Consider the following 17,030-nt stretch of genomic DNA (forward strand, 5'->3'; position numbering starts at 1 on the left):
AGGGCAATTGGAGGGAAAAAAAGACAACAAAAATCAGCTTATTGGGGCGGGGGTCAATACTCCTCATCCAACATTCAGCTAATAGGATTTCCACATGTGAAGAGAAAAAAAAATGGAAGAGAGAAATTATGAAGAAATATACAAGAAAACTCCAGTGGGAGTTATTCATGGTTAAAAATAAAAAAAGAAACACACAAGAAAATATTTCAGAACTGAGTTGTTAGATTCTGCAGATCAGAGGTCCTAGTTTCTTGGTGAGTGGTACCTTAGCATGTTAGTTATTTTTTATGAAACTCTCGAGTCCAAAAAATCCAAAAAACTAACAATTCTGGTTATTAAATAATTAGGTCCAAACAACATAGTATTTATGGCCTAAAAACCTAGGACCTATTGCGTACTATGCAACTTTTCAAACCTTGAAATCATACTGGATCCTTCCACCCTAATTTTCTATTCCACACTAATTTTCATGGACTTCTTAAAAAAAAAAAATCATAGCTACTACAGAAAATTCAGCTTTGCAAAAGCATCACATCCTTGAAGGAATGTAACAATCTAATTTTGAAACTCGACTTAGTTTGCCAGGTGTCCAAAGGATGTTGGTACCTTTTCCTTGAAATTTTCAAATAGTCCATGGCATCCTTGCAAGTTCATTGGGGCACCCCCCTGTGTACTCCAGAGCACCTCCACACAGAGTTTAAAAATCATGACTTTAGCCTATTAATGTCCAGCAAACTCTAAGCAAATTTATTTACAAAAGCCCCACAACAAAGCCAATCAATATATACCCATTTAGAATATCAGGAATAAGAAAATATTAAAGGGAATGAGAATGGCACTAAATTTCTCACTAGCAACTTGGAAACTGCAAAAGGAATATGACAGCTAATTTAGAATATCATACTCAGATGCTCAATCCAGTGAGAAAATAAAGACTTTTTTCAGACATTTACCTCTTGGACATCTTAGGAAGCCACTGAGGGTGTGCTCTAGCAAAACTAGGGAGTAAACTGAGAGTGAAAATGACAATGTAGCCAGGAGATGCAGGAGAAAGCAAAGAACTGCCCCAGGAAGATGGTCCCCCACCAGGCCAAGATAGGGCCAGTCCAGAGTGGCAGAGGTCCAGGAACAAAAATAAGCAGAATGGAAGGAATATTTGATATTCATGCATGTTTGAAAAAAAATTACTGCTAGAAATTTGGTAAATCTATCGTCGTGTGTAGAAGAAAATATGAGATAGGGATGAAAAAAAAAACGATGGAAAAAAAGAGAAGCAGTCACTCTAAGAAACATAATCATAGAATATTACTTGGCTAAAAATGGAACAATATTGGCATGATCATAATTTTTATTTCAGATTAATGAGGGTACAAATGATTAGGGTATGTTGTTTGCATTTCTTAGGGAAAGTTCAAGTTGTGATTAAACCCTTCACCCATGGGGTATGCTGTATACCCTTACATTGTGTACCTTAGTTAAGAGCTTACCCATACCCCTCTTCTCTCTCCTTTTCCATCCCCTCCCCCCACATTTGAAGTTAATTGTGTTTTTCTCTTGTGTGGGCATGTAGCTGTTTATCTGTTGGTTTCATATTAGTATTCAGTACACTGGATTCTTGCTTTTCCATTCTTGTGATACTTCACTAAGAAGAATGTGTTTCAACTCCATCCAGGTAAATACAAAAGATGTAAAGTTTCCATCATTTTAGCGTTGAACAGTATTCCAAGGTAACATACACCACAGTTTGTTCATCCATTCACATGCTGATGGGCACTTGAGTTGATTCTATGTCTTGACCATTGCGAAATGAGCTGCAATAAACATTCTAGTGCCTATTGCATCTGCAAATAAAATTGCAACACCTGCTTTTTTCTGATTACCATTTGCCTGAAATATAGATGACCATCCTTTCACCCTGAGTCTATATTTGTCTTTTAAGTTAAGATGTGATTCTTGTATGCAACAAATATCTGGCCTGAGTTTTTGTATCCAGTCAGCTAACCTATGCCTCTTTAGAGGACAGTTTAAGCTGTTCACATTAATGAAGAATATTGATACGTCTGGTAAAATTTGGGGTATCGAGTTTTTCAAAAGTCCCGTGGACATTTTTAATCTTTTGTCAGTGTGGAAGTTGGAGTTTGATCAAAAGTTTCTGAGTGTGTTTACTTTTGTGGTAGATACTACCCAAAGCAATATATAATTTTAACGCAATCCCTATTAAAGCTCCACTGTCATACTTTAAAGATCTTGAAAAAACAATACTTCGTTTTATATGGAAGCAGAAAAAACCTTGAATAGCCAAGACATTACTCAGAAATAAAAACAAAGCAGGAGGAATCATGCTACCAGACCTCAGACTATACTACAAATTGATAGTGATCAAAACAGCATGGTACTGGCACAAAAACAGAAAAGTAGATGTCTGGAACAGAATAGAGAACCAAGAGATGAATCCAGCTACTTACCGCTATTCGATCTTTGACAAGCCAATTAAAAACATTCAGTGAGGAAAAGATACCCTATTTAACAAACGGTGCTGGGTGAACTGGCTGGCAACCTGCAGAAGACTGAAACTGGACCCACACCTTTCACCATTAACTAAGATAGACTCTCACTGGATCAAAGATTTAAACTTAAGACATGAAACTATAAAAATACTAGAAGAGAGTGCAGGGAAAACCCTTGAAGAAATCGGTCTGGGCAAGTATTTTATGAGGAGGACTCCCCCCCCCTCCCAGGCAATTGAAGCAGCTTCAAAAATACACTATTGGGACTTGATCAAACTAAAAAGCTTCTGCACAGCCAAGAACACAGTAAGTAAAGCAAACAAACAGCCCTCAGAATGGGAGAAGATATTTGCAGGGTATACCTCTGACAAAGGGGGTTCTTCTTCATAAAATCTTTTCCCAGGCTAATTTTGTCAAGAGACAGAAAAAAAAAAAAGGAATAAAAGCAGAGCTCTCTCTGCATAGTCACAATTTTATAAACATATACTGCTTTAGTCCATAATGCTGAGAATAATAGCAGTATAAGCCTAGTATTTATCACATGAAAATATCTTCAAATATATTAATATTAATAGCTATTTTAATATTCTAAGTTTTATATTTGTTCTGGGGAACATATATTCTAATATTCTTAGCAGGAGAGAGGCTGCTCTAAGAATATGTTACTTTGATTTAGAAAAACTCTAAAAATGAAGTAGAGAAATATAGAAATATTACAACTAAAAGAGAAAAACCATTAAACTTTGATTTTCATTACAGGTGAAAGAATGTTTCAGATGAAAGTATTTGAAGTGCAAGACTGCAAACAGCCAAATAATTACTTATATTTTAAGTTTCACTTTGCTTATATAACCCTACTATATAAGTCACCCTTCTTGTGAAATACTGTTTAACTTTGGATATCCTTATCTCTGGTCATTCCATAAGTTCTATGACAGCATTTACTCCTTTATAATTTATTACTTTATAAAATTTATTTGCAATTTATATATATGCAATTTATGAATCTATACCTATCTCTCCTCCAGCCTGCTCTATTTTAGAAAGACAGGAGTTTCATGTCATTCCTATATTGATTTTTGCTTCGATCTACCAATAAGATCCCACCTTACAAATATTCAAAGAAAAATTCATTATTTTAATAATATTGTATTATATACCATATTTAATCAATCTAAACTGCTCTTTTTTCATGTTTTATCATTTTAAGTTTCAGAATGTGTCTTAAAACTGCTGACATCTTAAAATCACTAGAAACTTAGACTTGAATGGAAGCTGAGTTCTTCTGGAGAGTATTTACATTCATACATCCTGGGTCCTAACCTGAGACCACTTTAAATTAAATTATTTGACTCAACTTTTGCTTTTTATTTTTCTTTTAAGAGACAGGGTCTCAGTTACCCAGGCTAGAGCACAGTGGTGCAATCAGAGCTTACAATAACCTCAAATTTCTGGGCTCAACCAATTCTCCTGCTTCAGGGTCCTGAGTAGCTAGGACTACAGGTATGTTCCATCATGCCCAGATAATTGCTTTTTAAATTTTTTGTAGCTATGGGGTGGAGGTGTGTGTGTGTGTGTGGGGGGGGTACTCAAAATGAGGCCTGAGCTGGTCTTGAACTCCTGGCCTCAGGTAATCTTCCCATCTCAGCCTCTCAAAGTGCTGAGATTAGAGTATGAGCCACCACACCTAGCCAACTAAACTTCTTTTTTTTTTTAAACTCATAGTGGCATTGTAAATCCAGAGGTAAATATTTATAAGACCCAATCTGGTTCAAAATCTCAGGGAAGATATTTTCTTCCCTCTACCAGTACCAGACTGAGACTTGGAAGCTCCTTGGTTGTTGATTTCTCTGTGATACATTTATTTTTCATCTTTCCCTGCCTTGAAAGGATAACCCTTTGGTGTCCCAACTTTAAACAATCACCCTATTAAATTTCCTACTGTAGACAGTTTTCGCTTTCTTAAATGTACATAAGCAATGACATTTCTCCCACTGGATGGCCTCTTGGATGCCATGATATACAGTACTAAATAACACAACAAAATACAAAAGAATAAGGGCAGCACCTGTGGCTCAAGGAGTAGGGCACTGGCCCCATATACCAGAGGTGGCAGGTTCAAACCTGGCCTGGCCAAAAACAATAACAAAAAAGGAAAAAAAATATACTAAAGAATAATACTAGTATAATAACAGTAATTTAAATGTATTTATAGAAATTTACATAAAATACTTTTGTAAATTTACATTTTTAATATAAAAATAATGTTGGCTTCTTTCATCCAATAGGAATATCACATCCCTATAAATCCTAGAAAATTTTTCAAAGAAATTTGAATTTTGCCATGTAGGTTAAATCTTTTTTTTTTTTTTTTTTTTTTTTACTTTATTTTTTTTTTTTTTTATTTTTTATTTTTTTTTTTTTTTTAATTTTTTTATTAAATCATAAGTGTATACAATGATATGATTATGGGGCATCATACACTCACTTCATAAACCATTTGACACATTTTTATCCCAGTGGTTAACATAGCCTTTCCGGCGTTATCTCAGTTACTGTGCCAAAACATTTATATTCTACATTTACCAAGTTTCGCAAATACCCCTGTAATATGCACCACAGGTTAAATCTTTACTTGTCGGCTTTCCTTTTACAAAACACATTTTTGCAAGTTCCTGCATAATCAGCATTTTAATACACACTTCACATTTGCCCACCCAAATCCATAGCAGCCTATGCTGTGGTCTGGCGGATGAAAAACATCTGATACAACAAAAAATCATCAATGAAATGCACCCAAGTAGAATCATAACTCCCACCCTTACAAAGCAGCTGAACTCTCCTTGGTCATCTGTTACTTCAGTCAATTCCCTAACATGACGAATCCCAAATTGTTCTTTGTGTCCCCCAAGGACTTTATACAACAAATGATTAAACCCTTTAACTTACATGATTGAACTTTATTTGAAAATAATCCTTAGCTAAGCCTGAGATATGGCGTATCATACAGTTAGTAATTATTTAGCGCTTACTATATTCAGGCAATGACCTGCTTTACTTGTATAATCACTTTACTCCTCCGAACAAATCTATGAAGGAGAAACTTACTTTTCTGATTAAGAAAATGAGACTCGCAGTTAAGTACTTTGCACAAGATCATACAGTTAGAAAGAGGTGGAGTAGAAATTTAAGCTCAGACAGAGTCAATCTCAGACCCATCCTCTAAACCACGGCACTGAACTACTTTGGAGGGGAAATTACGATGGAAAGAAACAATGGCAGGTTGAATAGCAAAAAAAAACAAAAAACAAAAAACAAGACATTGCAAATTCAGTAAGACTCAGCAACAAATGAAAGTTGAGACAGATCTTCCCACACTTAGTAACTTTCTAAAAATGATGCTTCAGACCCCAGGAGGGAGTAGTAATTTTTTAAAAGTACTGGGCTAAAGTACAGGTCTGTGTTTTAACCTTCATTAAAATCACTGTTGAACTTTTCCATCCTGTCTATCCCTCTTTGAGAGTGAGGCTCATTTAGATAAGTCTGTTAGGATGTTGATTTTGTGGTGGGTATTCTATATTTTGTCTTAAGTCTCACTCTGCAGGCCAGAGCTAAAGGCAAGCATTATTATAGATCAAGGCCAGCGAAGTGGGTAATGAGGTTTGGTATATAAAACACCAGGTATAAACGCAGGGTGACTTCGGCCTTTTTAAAAACATGAACAGCTCTGAAGTGCATCATTTGAAATAGAATGCTTAGTAGGCCAGAGGCTGCTGAGAATCATTTCCCATCACCCAACTGACCACTGGTAGCTTCGATTACATGCCTTTCACAAACATGAAGCCATGTGCGGTGAGTTATTTTTAATCCATACTCCATGGGGTGATTGATCAAATGCATTGCTGAACATGAAGAGCATTGCCCACCACGGCAGAAATAAAGAATTGAAGGGCTGCTCCAATCAGCTTCACAGAAGGAATATGGCCTGAATTCTCACACTGATACATAAGCTGGAAAAAGAAGCAATTAAAATATCTAAGCAGACAGTTTTCATCTCCTTAGGTACAAATGCGTTTTTACGTATTCCGACTTGTAGGTCCCTGAGCCACAGGGGGCAAAAGAAAGGTGGTTATAAATACCTGCGTAACATTAAAAGGATAATTACATTTTCCTATACCTTTTAAAATCATGTCTGGCTCCTCTTCCATCAGCTGTCTTTCAAGACTGGTTTATGTTAATGCTTCCTGGGTCTATAAAGTCACTTCTTTATTCCTCTTCTCCGCAGAACAAGGCACAGGTTTCAAAAGCCAATACCTGATGTTTATCACCATAATGCAGGAGCATGAGTGAAGATGATGGGGTCATAAAAAAAGGGTAATTAACCTTCTGATTCTTTCTCTCCCTTCCTTCACTTCTCCCTCCCTCTGTGTCTTCCCTCATTCTTTTCTTCCCCTTCCTGTCTCCTTTCCTTCCTTCCCGCTTTCCTTTTCTTCTTCCCTTTATTCCTCCCTCCTTCCTTTTATCCATCCATCCTTTCTTTTTCTCCTTTCTAACATACATTAGCCTGATATATACCAGGTAATATGCTGTATGCTGAGGTCACACAAATTCGTATCACTAATGACAATCTCAAGGACTTCACGCTAAGCCTCAAATGCCCACCACCTCCGTTACTCTCAGCTCCCCCAAACCAGAGGCCATGCCTTCAACCCCTTTGACTTTCTTTCGTCTATTGCACAAAATCCTGAGTTTGTGTAATATGCAGTAAGTTGAGCGCGATGAGGTGTTAGATCATGGACTTTCAGCTCCACCATTCACAAAGTAACGTCAGCAAGTCACCTACTCTCTTCCACTTCCATTTCCGAAATCCTGTGTACAAATGGGGGATCACCACCCTGGACCACCCATCTGCAGAGAGCTGAGGATAAAATCCTAATTTCAGCAAAGCCACTTTGCAAACCTAAGCCTTGCTTGGGAAGATGCTCCTAAGTGTGATTCAGGGTGACTGGCTGAATTCAGGGCTCTGGGCAGAGCCAGGAGGCCCACCCCATGTTGGAAGCATAGCTCTCGAGAATCACCATTGTGAAATGCAAAACTGAGCATGACATTTCCCTGATTAACACACTTTGCCCTCTGTATAAAACCAAGTCTGCAAGAAGCCCCGCAAGGCTTGGTCCCTGTTCAGTGCTCTACTTTTTATTTTTATTTTACTCTTCCCCCTCAGCAAGGTCTAAAGGTCATCTTCTACCTGCTTAGCCCAAGCTCCCTTTGGGAAGCTGCCTTGAGGCATCTGTCTTCCATAGCCCTGTCTGAGAACAGACCAGACACCTGTGCCTGGGCCACCACAGTATCTCCTTACGGCAGTGATGTCGCCCTCCCCGCTCCCTCCTGTAGGTGTCTGCACAGCACTCATCTGTATCTGTCTCTAGAATGTTGCTTCTTGAGGTGAATGTCCTAGCAGTGTATGACAGGTGAAAGACACTTGGTAAATCACTTGTTAGAAATGTAAATATGTAAATCCATGAGAGGCTCTCTTGCAATGAGAAGAGAAGTGATTATTCAAAGGGACATGGTATATTCTCCAAGGGCTACCCCAGGAAATTTCTCACTCGTACAGCTTCACCCAATCATATTTGGTAGGCAGACTAATAACCATCCCCATGTCTATGTCCTTACATGGCAAAGGGGATTGAGGTTGAAGATGGAATTAAGGTTGCTAATCAGCTGCCGTTAAGATGGGGAAGTATTCTGGATTATCTGGGTGTGACCAGTGTAGTCAAAAGGATCCTTAAAAGATGGAGAAGGGAGGCAGAAGAGAGGTTGGAGAGATTCAATGTGAGAAGGATTCAAACTGCCATTGCAAGCCTTAGAAATGAAATGGGAACATGAGCTAAGGAACGTGGGCCGTCTCTAGATGCTTCTAGAAAAAAAAAAAATGCAGCTTCTCTTTTAGAACCCCCCGACAGGAATGAAGCCCCGCTAACTTGATGTCAGCTCACTGAGACCTTTGTTGGACTTCTGACTTAAAAAACTGTAAGATAATAAATTTGTGTTGTTTTAATTTAGTAGGGTTTCTAGTAATTTGTTGGATCAGCAATAAAGAATTAATACACCAGATAAGAAAACAGAAGACCTACCAAGGACAAATCATTTCAATGTTTAGAGCTTCACTTTCCTAATCAGCAAATTGGGGTTAAGCATTTCTAATCTCTGTATCTCGTAGGGCTGTTTGTGAAGCCACTGGTTGCATCTAACACAAAGCATTCATTCACTGAGCACCTTTGGCAACGCGCTGCCTCGATGTTCTTACTCTGTAAAATATGGATACTAATAGCGTTGGGTTATAGTGAAGATCCAATAAATTAATCCATGTAAAATGCCTAGAACAGCATATGGCCTGATGTATTTCATAAGTGTTAGCTATTATTACATATGAAAAAGAGTTTGAAAAACATTAGGCACCATAAGGGGGTGAGGTGGGATTATCATTCTCATAGAACACTAGTTTTCAAAAGGGTAAAGGATCAACAGACCCCTCCCCAAGGGCAGTTCAGACTGTTGTTTTTTTTGAGATTGAGCTTCACTGTGTTGCCCTGGGTAGAGTGCCCATGATGTTATAGCTCACAGCAACCTCAAACTCTGGGGCTCAAGGGATCCTCTTGCCCTAGGCTTCTGAGTAGCCAGATGCCCAGCTAGTTTTTTTTAGTAGAGATGGGGTCTTGCTCTTGTTCTTGCTCAGGCTGGTCTCGAACTCCTGAGCTCAAGGGATCCACTTGCCTTGGCTTCCCAGAGTGCTAGGATTACAGGTGAGAGTCACAGCACCTGGCCAGAAAGTTCAGAAAATTTGGGAGGCATTTTAGGGATCAAGTGCTGGAGAAGTGTCACACTGTTGGCATTTAGTGAAGGGAGTCAAGGACATCCTGCAATGCCTAGGGCAGCGCTTCATAGTGAAAGGCTTTTCTAGATCCTAAATATTACCAAAAATAGTAGTAATATTTGGCCTGATGTATGAAAAAGAGCTTGAAAAACATTAGGCACCATAAGGGGGTGAGGTGACACCCACTCCCTTTGGGAAGCTGCCTTGAGGCATCTGTCTTCCATAGCCCTGTCTGAGCTGAGAACAGACCAGACACCATCCTCACCCCATCACACCCCTACCCATCTTCATTTGCAGCTGTGCGGTGACAGTGATTTAGCACGGAGGTGCCGGCTTCTGACTCCTTCATGATGAACCCAGGTATAGCTGTGCCCATGCATTTATCTATAGAAATGCATTCTTGAATTTTTGTTTTGTTTTGTTTTTAACACGTTACTTCATTTCTCCTTTATACCACTGAGATTTTTAAATTTAATGGTGTTGGGCTATATTATTTATGAAATCCATTTCATCATAATAAAAGAGTTGTTAAAATTTTTGTTGTTAATAGTGTGCACTGGGTCTGAGTTTACAGGATTTAGGATAGAATGAGGCTTAGAGACGGATTAACCCAGCTCCTTGGCTGTCCAGGGAAGAAAACCAGGGCCCAAAGAGATGAAGTAAAAGTGAAACAAGCAGAAGATAAGAACCCTGGTTTCAAGACTCTAATCCCAGGGTATTGGGTATTTTTTAAGAATCTGTACATCCTAAGTAAAATAAGATTCCTTGAAGTTTAAATTCTCTTCCAATCCTGACACTTTGTGTCAGAAAACTATTGCCCCTCCCTTACCACTGTCTCCCTCCTTCCCCACCCCCACGTCATCAGCAGAGAAAGTGACTGTGAAAGTGACCTTCTGGATGATCTCTGCAGGCAAGCATTCAGGGGCGCAGAGTGGGGGAGAAGCTCTGATGGTCAGGAAGAATGTCAGCAACTGTCCTTGACTTTCTCCTTTGAGAATCTACTTTTTCCAGCCCAGTTCCATAGGGAGCCTTTGAACCCAGGGATAATTCTGTGTATTCCCTACCTGAATCTTCCAGAAGAGTCTAAACTCCTCAATCTCACCAAAGTGATGGAAAAATTAATGTTCTTATAGCTTCAGTTACAAAAAGATTAACATATTTCAAATTACTATTTTACTATCTAAGACAAAAAGGTCCTCCTTCCTCCCACCCAGAGCTGATGTGCTCTGCCAAACTCCACAGTCCATATGAAGGTGCCCTCTGGAATTGTGGGGTTCAATGCCTCCAAGGCTGCATGCAGAGCCCCTCTCCCACTTCCTAAAATGAGAAAGGAGTTCGTAGTGTGAAAAATTCTGATCTTAATCAATATTTACTTAAACACTGGCTTAACTGGCACAATTTATTCATGACTTAAGTTTGAATTACAATTTAGCCTCCATGTTTAATCACAGGAGAACTGGGCCATATCTTAGCAGCTTCCTTTTGATAGCCAGGCACATAGTGTGTTACATGTTTAAGACTCACTGCTCTTTCCTGTTCCTACATTCTGGGTAGCCCACACAATTGCTGTTTCCTGCTCAGAGTTGTCTCAAACACTTCAGCATATTTAACAGGTGGAGAAGAACACTTGGAGCCCAATAACTTCAAAATAGCTCAAGTACACAGTCCCATGTGGAAGCTCAGAACACGTTACTGGTCCATGGCTTGCCAGGACCCAGGCCTTGCCGCAGTAGGTGAACCATGTGGGGTGAGGGGAAGAGAGAGCAAAGCTTCCTCTGTATTTACAGGTGCTCCCCATCACTCACTCCCATCACCACCTGAGTTCTGCCCCACGGCACATCAGCATTACCATTGGATTCCCATAGGAGCACAAAGCCTACTGTAAACTGCACATCAAGGATCCAGGTTGCCTACTCCTTAGGAGAATCTAATGTCTGATGATGTGAGGTGGGAATGTAATGCACTTGAATCGTTCCCAAACCATCCTACCCCATCTCACCCTCCTCAGTTCATGGAAAAATTGTCTTCAATGAAACCAATTCCTGGTGCTAAAAAGGTTGGAGACTGCTGACTTGGAGATTAAAAGTATGAGTTTTTTAATCTGAATTCTGGCTTTTGAGTCAGATCAATTTGAACATCTCTTAGCTATGTTACTTATTTAATCTTATCTATGTAACTCCTAATTTCTTCATCAGTAAAATGAACAGCAATAGTACCGGCCTCCTGAAATTACTGTAAATGTAACGTGATCGAATGCACATAAAGACTGGCACATGTTAAGTGTTGAAGCAATGTTACTATTGTTATGATCCTCTTTCCTCAGATTCTATTTAATTCCTGTGGCCTACAGAGGAATGGTCTCTTATTATTACAGTTTTGTAACACACACAAATAAAATAGAATAAAGTAAGAAATACAAAGTCTAATAAAGGAAGAGGAAAGGATTGCCCCTTAGAAGGAGCAATTTCATCTTCATTTCATTTGAACAGTAAAAATAACTACTTGCAAAAGCATTTAATACATGCCTGTTATTCTCACGGTGCTCTTCCATATAGCAGCCTTGTAGAGTAAGCAGGCCCCCCATTCCCATTTTGCAGGTGAAGACACTGAGGCTCAGAAAGGTTTGTAACTCAGTGCCTGGGATCTATGGCTAGAACACGGGCATTGAAACTTGATGTTTAGGGTCTTACTTTGGTTTTCCACTAGAAGGGGGGGTAGAAGCTCTCCACTAGGGGGCGCTTATCACGCACTGGAAGCACATTGGCGGGGGCTGGGGTACTAAACTAACCTCCCTCTCCCTGAAAAAAAAGAAAAAAAGAAAGAAGAAAGCAAAGTAAAAACTGCATTTGTTATATAAATATATCTTTTAAACATCTCCCTCTCCTATGCAGAAGTTTTAGAAACTGCGTTTCGGAATATGAGGAAGTAGCTATGTTGTTCTAAAAAGCCCTGGAGGTGGTCCTAATGAACCTCTTCAGCATTAGGGAAACTACAGAAGAGAGGATTGATGACCATTGCACTGAGAATCAACACTTTGCCTCAGAATAAGAGACACTGTTTTGAGCAGGGCCTCCACTTGCTTCTCTTTTAGCAGTTGGTTTCTTGAAACTTGGGCTGGGAATAAGACTGCAGTACTGAGCTGAGATACTTCATATTTAGAAGGCCCACAGGGCTTGCTCAAAGGTCCTGCCTGTGACACATGAGAATGTTCTAAGAATGTCCTGTTAGAGACTTTTACAAAACTCTCTTTGCAGTTACAGTCTCAAGCAAGTCACTTAACTGCTTGAGGTTTTTGTTCTATATTTATTTTCAACTGCAGGGAGTCTCCTTTTCTTCCTCTTTTGGGGGTGAGAATTTTTTTTAACCCCTTTGCCAAGTCATTCTTCATTAAATTGAAACCAAGGAGAGGAAGAAGAAAAGGGGCAAAAATAATAAAGAACAGTGCCTAAAATAAAATGCCCTGCCTTTCCCCCTCCCCCAATATTTACAATAAGTATTGCAAACAGAGCAGGTGCCCAGCAGTTTATAGTCCAAACTATACTCGCTCCACATCCCACCTGCCCCTTGTCACACAAACACATACTTGAGTCAAGAAAACTTTTTTCTGTTATGTTAATCATCAAGCCAAAGCAAATAGCCTTCTGCTTTCTGGATCCAGGGTGGCAAGTAAGTAGGAAGACATCACAAGCCCTTTACACAAATAAGGGAGGAAAAAGCCCCTCTGCAACGCAGGCCAGGAGGTGAGCCATCCACGCCAGGGAGTTGCATCAGCTGTCACCCACACAGTAAAGTTGGGGAACCGACTTTGAACTTTATCAGTTTCACAGACCAGCACCACAGACTAAGTCAGCAGGAAATTGACTTAAGGTCCTTAGTTTAGGGCTTAAATCAATCACATTATGACAAGGTCTCAGTTGAAATATCCTGTTTCAATAGCGATGGGTTTGTTTATTCATTCACTAGTATGCAATCATTGAGTGGCAAAGATCAAGGGAGACCCACCACTAGATAAAAGACCTCAGACACTTCAATCTCTAATTAGAGTGACCTGAGTGAATGGATAAAATAGTAGCATGGCATCCGTGCCCACAGAGATATGTACCAACCAATAGGGAGAAGAGAGAAGCAGGTAACAAATGAGAAAGGCAGCTGCCCGGGAGAGGACAGTGCTTTCTCCGTTCACGACCACACCACTCATCTCCCCCACATATTCCAGGAAAAGCGCAAAACGGTGTTTCCTATTCTATTCATATTCAATAATAGGGGACTGGAGATACCAGATCTCAAGAGAGGAGACATCAGATCTCAAGAGAGTAGTTTCTAGGCTCCTCACACACAGGGGAACCTGTTTACAAATGCAACGTTGTTTCCACACTCCACTCTGGAAAAAAGCTCTGGAAAAAGCAGGCAGAAAAACCACTTCACCAGCTCTCCACCCAGAGGAATCCAGACTGACTGGGCAAACACGCAGCAGGGGAAGCGAACTTCTGCTGGCAACACACTTCCCAGCCCTTGGCACAACTGCCCAGGCGTAACCCCAACTCCCATGCGTGGGAGGGAGTCCAGGAGGGTGGTTGAGAGTTTCAGCATTCAAGCACAGCCACTTCTCTCTGGCCCCTTTTCGGCTTGGTTGTCCGGTGTTTTGAGTGGGAAATTTCGCCAAAGCGTTAAACTGAGCTGCGATCACCCAGTGGCTCCGCTTCGCACTGGGGACGGTGCATATCCTAAGTCTACCCTCGTTTCTCATTTCACTTCCCAACCCGGAATCTGCAGCTGGAGCGTCCGCAGCTGAGAATGAAACAAAGTGCATTAAGAACCAGAGGCAGTTTAGAAACCTCGCTCGCCTCGCTTTTTTCCCTTCTACGTTAAAATCTGTAACGCCTCCGGGATGGGGACAAGTTGCCCCCAGATGGGTAAAAGTTGTCAAAACTCCTTGCGGCCGCCACTCCCCAGACCCATCCCCAGGCACCACACACACACCGAGGCCAGGGTGCGACGGCACGTGGCTGAGTGTGAGGGCGAGTGTGCCCCTGTGAGGACGGGAAGACAAGTAGGTGTGTGCGCCCCGCGCGGTCCGCGCCGAGTTAACCCCTTACCTTCCAGCAGCACTTCCTTGCCAGCGCGCTTCAGCGCCTGCACCGCCTCGTCGTGGGTGGCATCCCGCAGGTCTGCTCCGTTCACAGACAGGATGGCGTCGCCCACGTACAGGGCCTGGGTCTGGTCTGCCGCCAGCCCCTTGAAGATCTTGCTGATAAGGATGGGCATCTTGTTCTCCTTTCCCCCCTTGATGCTGATGCCCAGCCCGCCCAGCTCCTGCTTCAGCACCTTCACGCCGCGCTTCTGGTTCGAGATGGATTCGGGCACCTGCTCGGGTAGGTCGGTGAAGGCGGTGCGGACCCCAGCGGGCGAGTCCGGGGGCTGCGCGCCGCCTGCGCCCGGGTGCCCGGCCCCAGTACCCCTGCAGAACGAACCATTGGTGGCGGTCCCGATGCCGTTGTACGCCGCAGCGCCCTCCTCGCAGCTCAGAACCAGGGCGTCCTCGCTCAAGTTCACCAGAACTTTGTGCCAGCGATCCCGCACCAAAACTTCCAGCAGCCCGCTGCGCTGCGCCCGGGCGCCTCCCCCGCCAGCCGGCCCAGCCACCGCCGCCGCCGCTGCCGCCGCTACCGCCATCTTTCTGGCATTCTTAAAATGCCATGTGATTGCAAAAGCGGGGAAAAGTGGGGAAGGGTTGCGGGCGGGAGGACGCGGGGCCCCGGGGAGCCAGGAGAGTGCGCCCCGCGGGGAGGAGGCGGGACGCGGGACTCCGCTCCGGGAGTTCGCAGACGCACTCGGCGGGACTTGGCAGCCGCAGCCACGCCGGCTCCCCTAGCCTGATCCTGGGCGGGGTGGAGCAACCTAGAAGAAGAAGGAGAGAGCCTACAGGGGAGGGGGGAAAAGCCAGCTGCCAGTTGCAAAACCCCAAGCCGAAGGGAGCCGCGGAACAGCCAAGCGTCCGTAGGAGGATCGCCGCGAGGGAAGGGCGGGGACTGACCGCCCAGTGGCCGCTCACCTGTTCCAGCCGCCGCAGCTCGGCGGTCACACGCCGCCCTCCAGCCCAGACCCTCCCCTGCTCCGAGCGCACGTCGCTGCAGGGTCAGCTTCCCTAACCTTCCTGATCCCACTTCTCTCCAAAGCACCGCAGCCGCCCCCTCCCGCCCGTGTTCTCTGCTGTCCCTTCTCCGTGCGCGACCACACCACACCTTTGCCGGGAGTGTGCGTCCTGCCTCGGTGCTCCTAGGCTCTAAGGAGCTCACTCGCTCCTCCTAAGCCCCCTTCCCTTTCACAGCCCGCGGGTGGAATTGTCCCAGGGTCTTAACCTTCCCACCCAGATCCTCTCACACTTCCTCAAACCGTGGCTGCGCTGCCTCTGCTGAGTGCTCACTAGTCTCCTTTCCACGGACTCTCGGGAGGAAGGTAGACTCAGACCAAGGCCTTTGGCTTTTTGAGACTCAAGAAGCAAAGCTGTCCCAAGAATCCAGAATGAAGCATCAGCATAAACCTCCTCTCTTTAAATGCAGGCCATCTTTTCCACCCTACTCTGGAGAAGTGTCTCTGCTGGCCGAGTTTTCAACAGGTCACTGCCTGCCCCAGATCCCAGGGACGAATGTTTTTCCAGCACTAGCTCATATACGTTGTGTATTTCTACCTATCTTTGTTTTCCCTGTGCAACACCAATGCTGCCTGAAACTGTCTCTTCTCAAGATCCCCTCCAAGAAGCCCCCTCTTTGAGAACTCAGTGAGAATGGATTGTATCTCAAAAGTTCCTTTACAAGTTACCTATTTGGATCTCAAGTTGCATTTTTTCAGGGTAACAATACTACAATTGTTGGTTACTTCTCAGGCCAATCCAGAAATGCCCACATGACCAATGTCATAGCTGAACATTCCTGAGTTCTTCTGTCCTTGAACTTCTCAAGTTCTCCCAGATCCTAAGAAGAGCTCAAGGTCCTGACATGGTGTTTCATACTTATTATTGTTATTGCCCTTTTCACTGCTCTCTATTCTCTCCAAAAGTGAAACAAAACTCGCAGATCTGCTAATTCCCAGTCACAAGCCAGGAAGGTGACAGAAAGAAAGAAATCTTACTGAACTCATTTCCACTGATGTGTATCATCTTTGAAAGTTCTCTAACTCTTCCAGAATGACTCACACTTTAAAAAATAATAATCAAGGAGTCTAAAAACTCTGATAAATCCCTAAGGAGCGGAATTCCAGCCAGGGTCACAGAATGAAATAAAACCTTGGCCAATGTCTTGAGAAGCAGGAGTCCTTGCGGGTCAGAGGGAGTCCTTGGATTCATGATTCTGTTTGCAGCTCCCTGCCTCGTCTATACTTTTTAACCCAGCAGTTTTCCAAAAGCTTTTTACCTTCCTTGAAAAGGTACTCACAGCGGGAATAGCAGCGTCAGGGGTTCTTCACCCTTTGTGAAGTGCAGGATCAGATGGGGGAAGCTGATACTGGTGGAACACCACTGGAAGGTGGACCAGCTAGGCCTGGCCCTCTGCTGTAGAGTTTGAGGACTCATGCACATCACTGTCCAGTGAAAACAGAGCCTGAGTGTCTTCATTTTAACTCAAACACACTAAGGTTGAGACAGGTACCAG

The 17,030-nt window shown here is 42.8% G+C and overlaps 1 protein-coding gene across 1 annotated transcript in view; it reads right to left on the reverse strand.

Annotated features, from left to right (window-relative positions):
* The window catches only part of SNTB1 (syntrophin beta 1), a 280,473-nt gene extending 263,845 nt beyond the window's left edge, over window positions 1-16,628 (reverse strand). Inside the window, exons 1-2 of the mRNA XM_053559149.1 lie at window positions 15,437-16,628; window positions 14,481-15,282 (exon numbers count right to left, since the gene is read on the reverse strand). Of these exons, the coding sequence (XP_053415124.1) occupies window positions 14,481-15,057 (577 nt within the window). The 5' untranslated portion in view covers window positions 15,058-15,282; window positions 15,437-16,628. The remainder of the gene's footprint in view (window positions 1-14,480; window positions 15,283-15,436) is intronic.
* Window positions 16,629-17,030: the final 402 nt, after the last annotated feature.

Source organism: Nycticebus coucang, chromosome 13 (assembly GCF_027406575.1).
Source record: "Nycticebus coucang isolate mNycCou1 chromosome 13, mNycCou1.pri, whole genome shotgun sequence".
NCBI classification, from domain to species: Eukaryota; Metazoa; Chordata; class Mammalia; order Primates; family Lorisidae; genus Nycticebus; species Nycticebus coucang.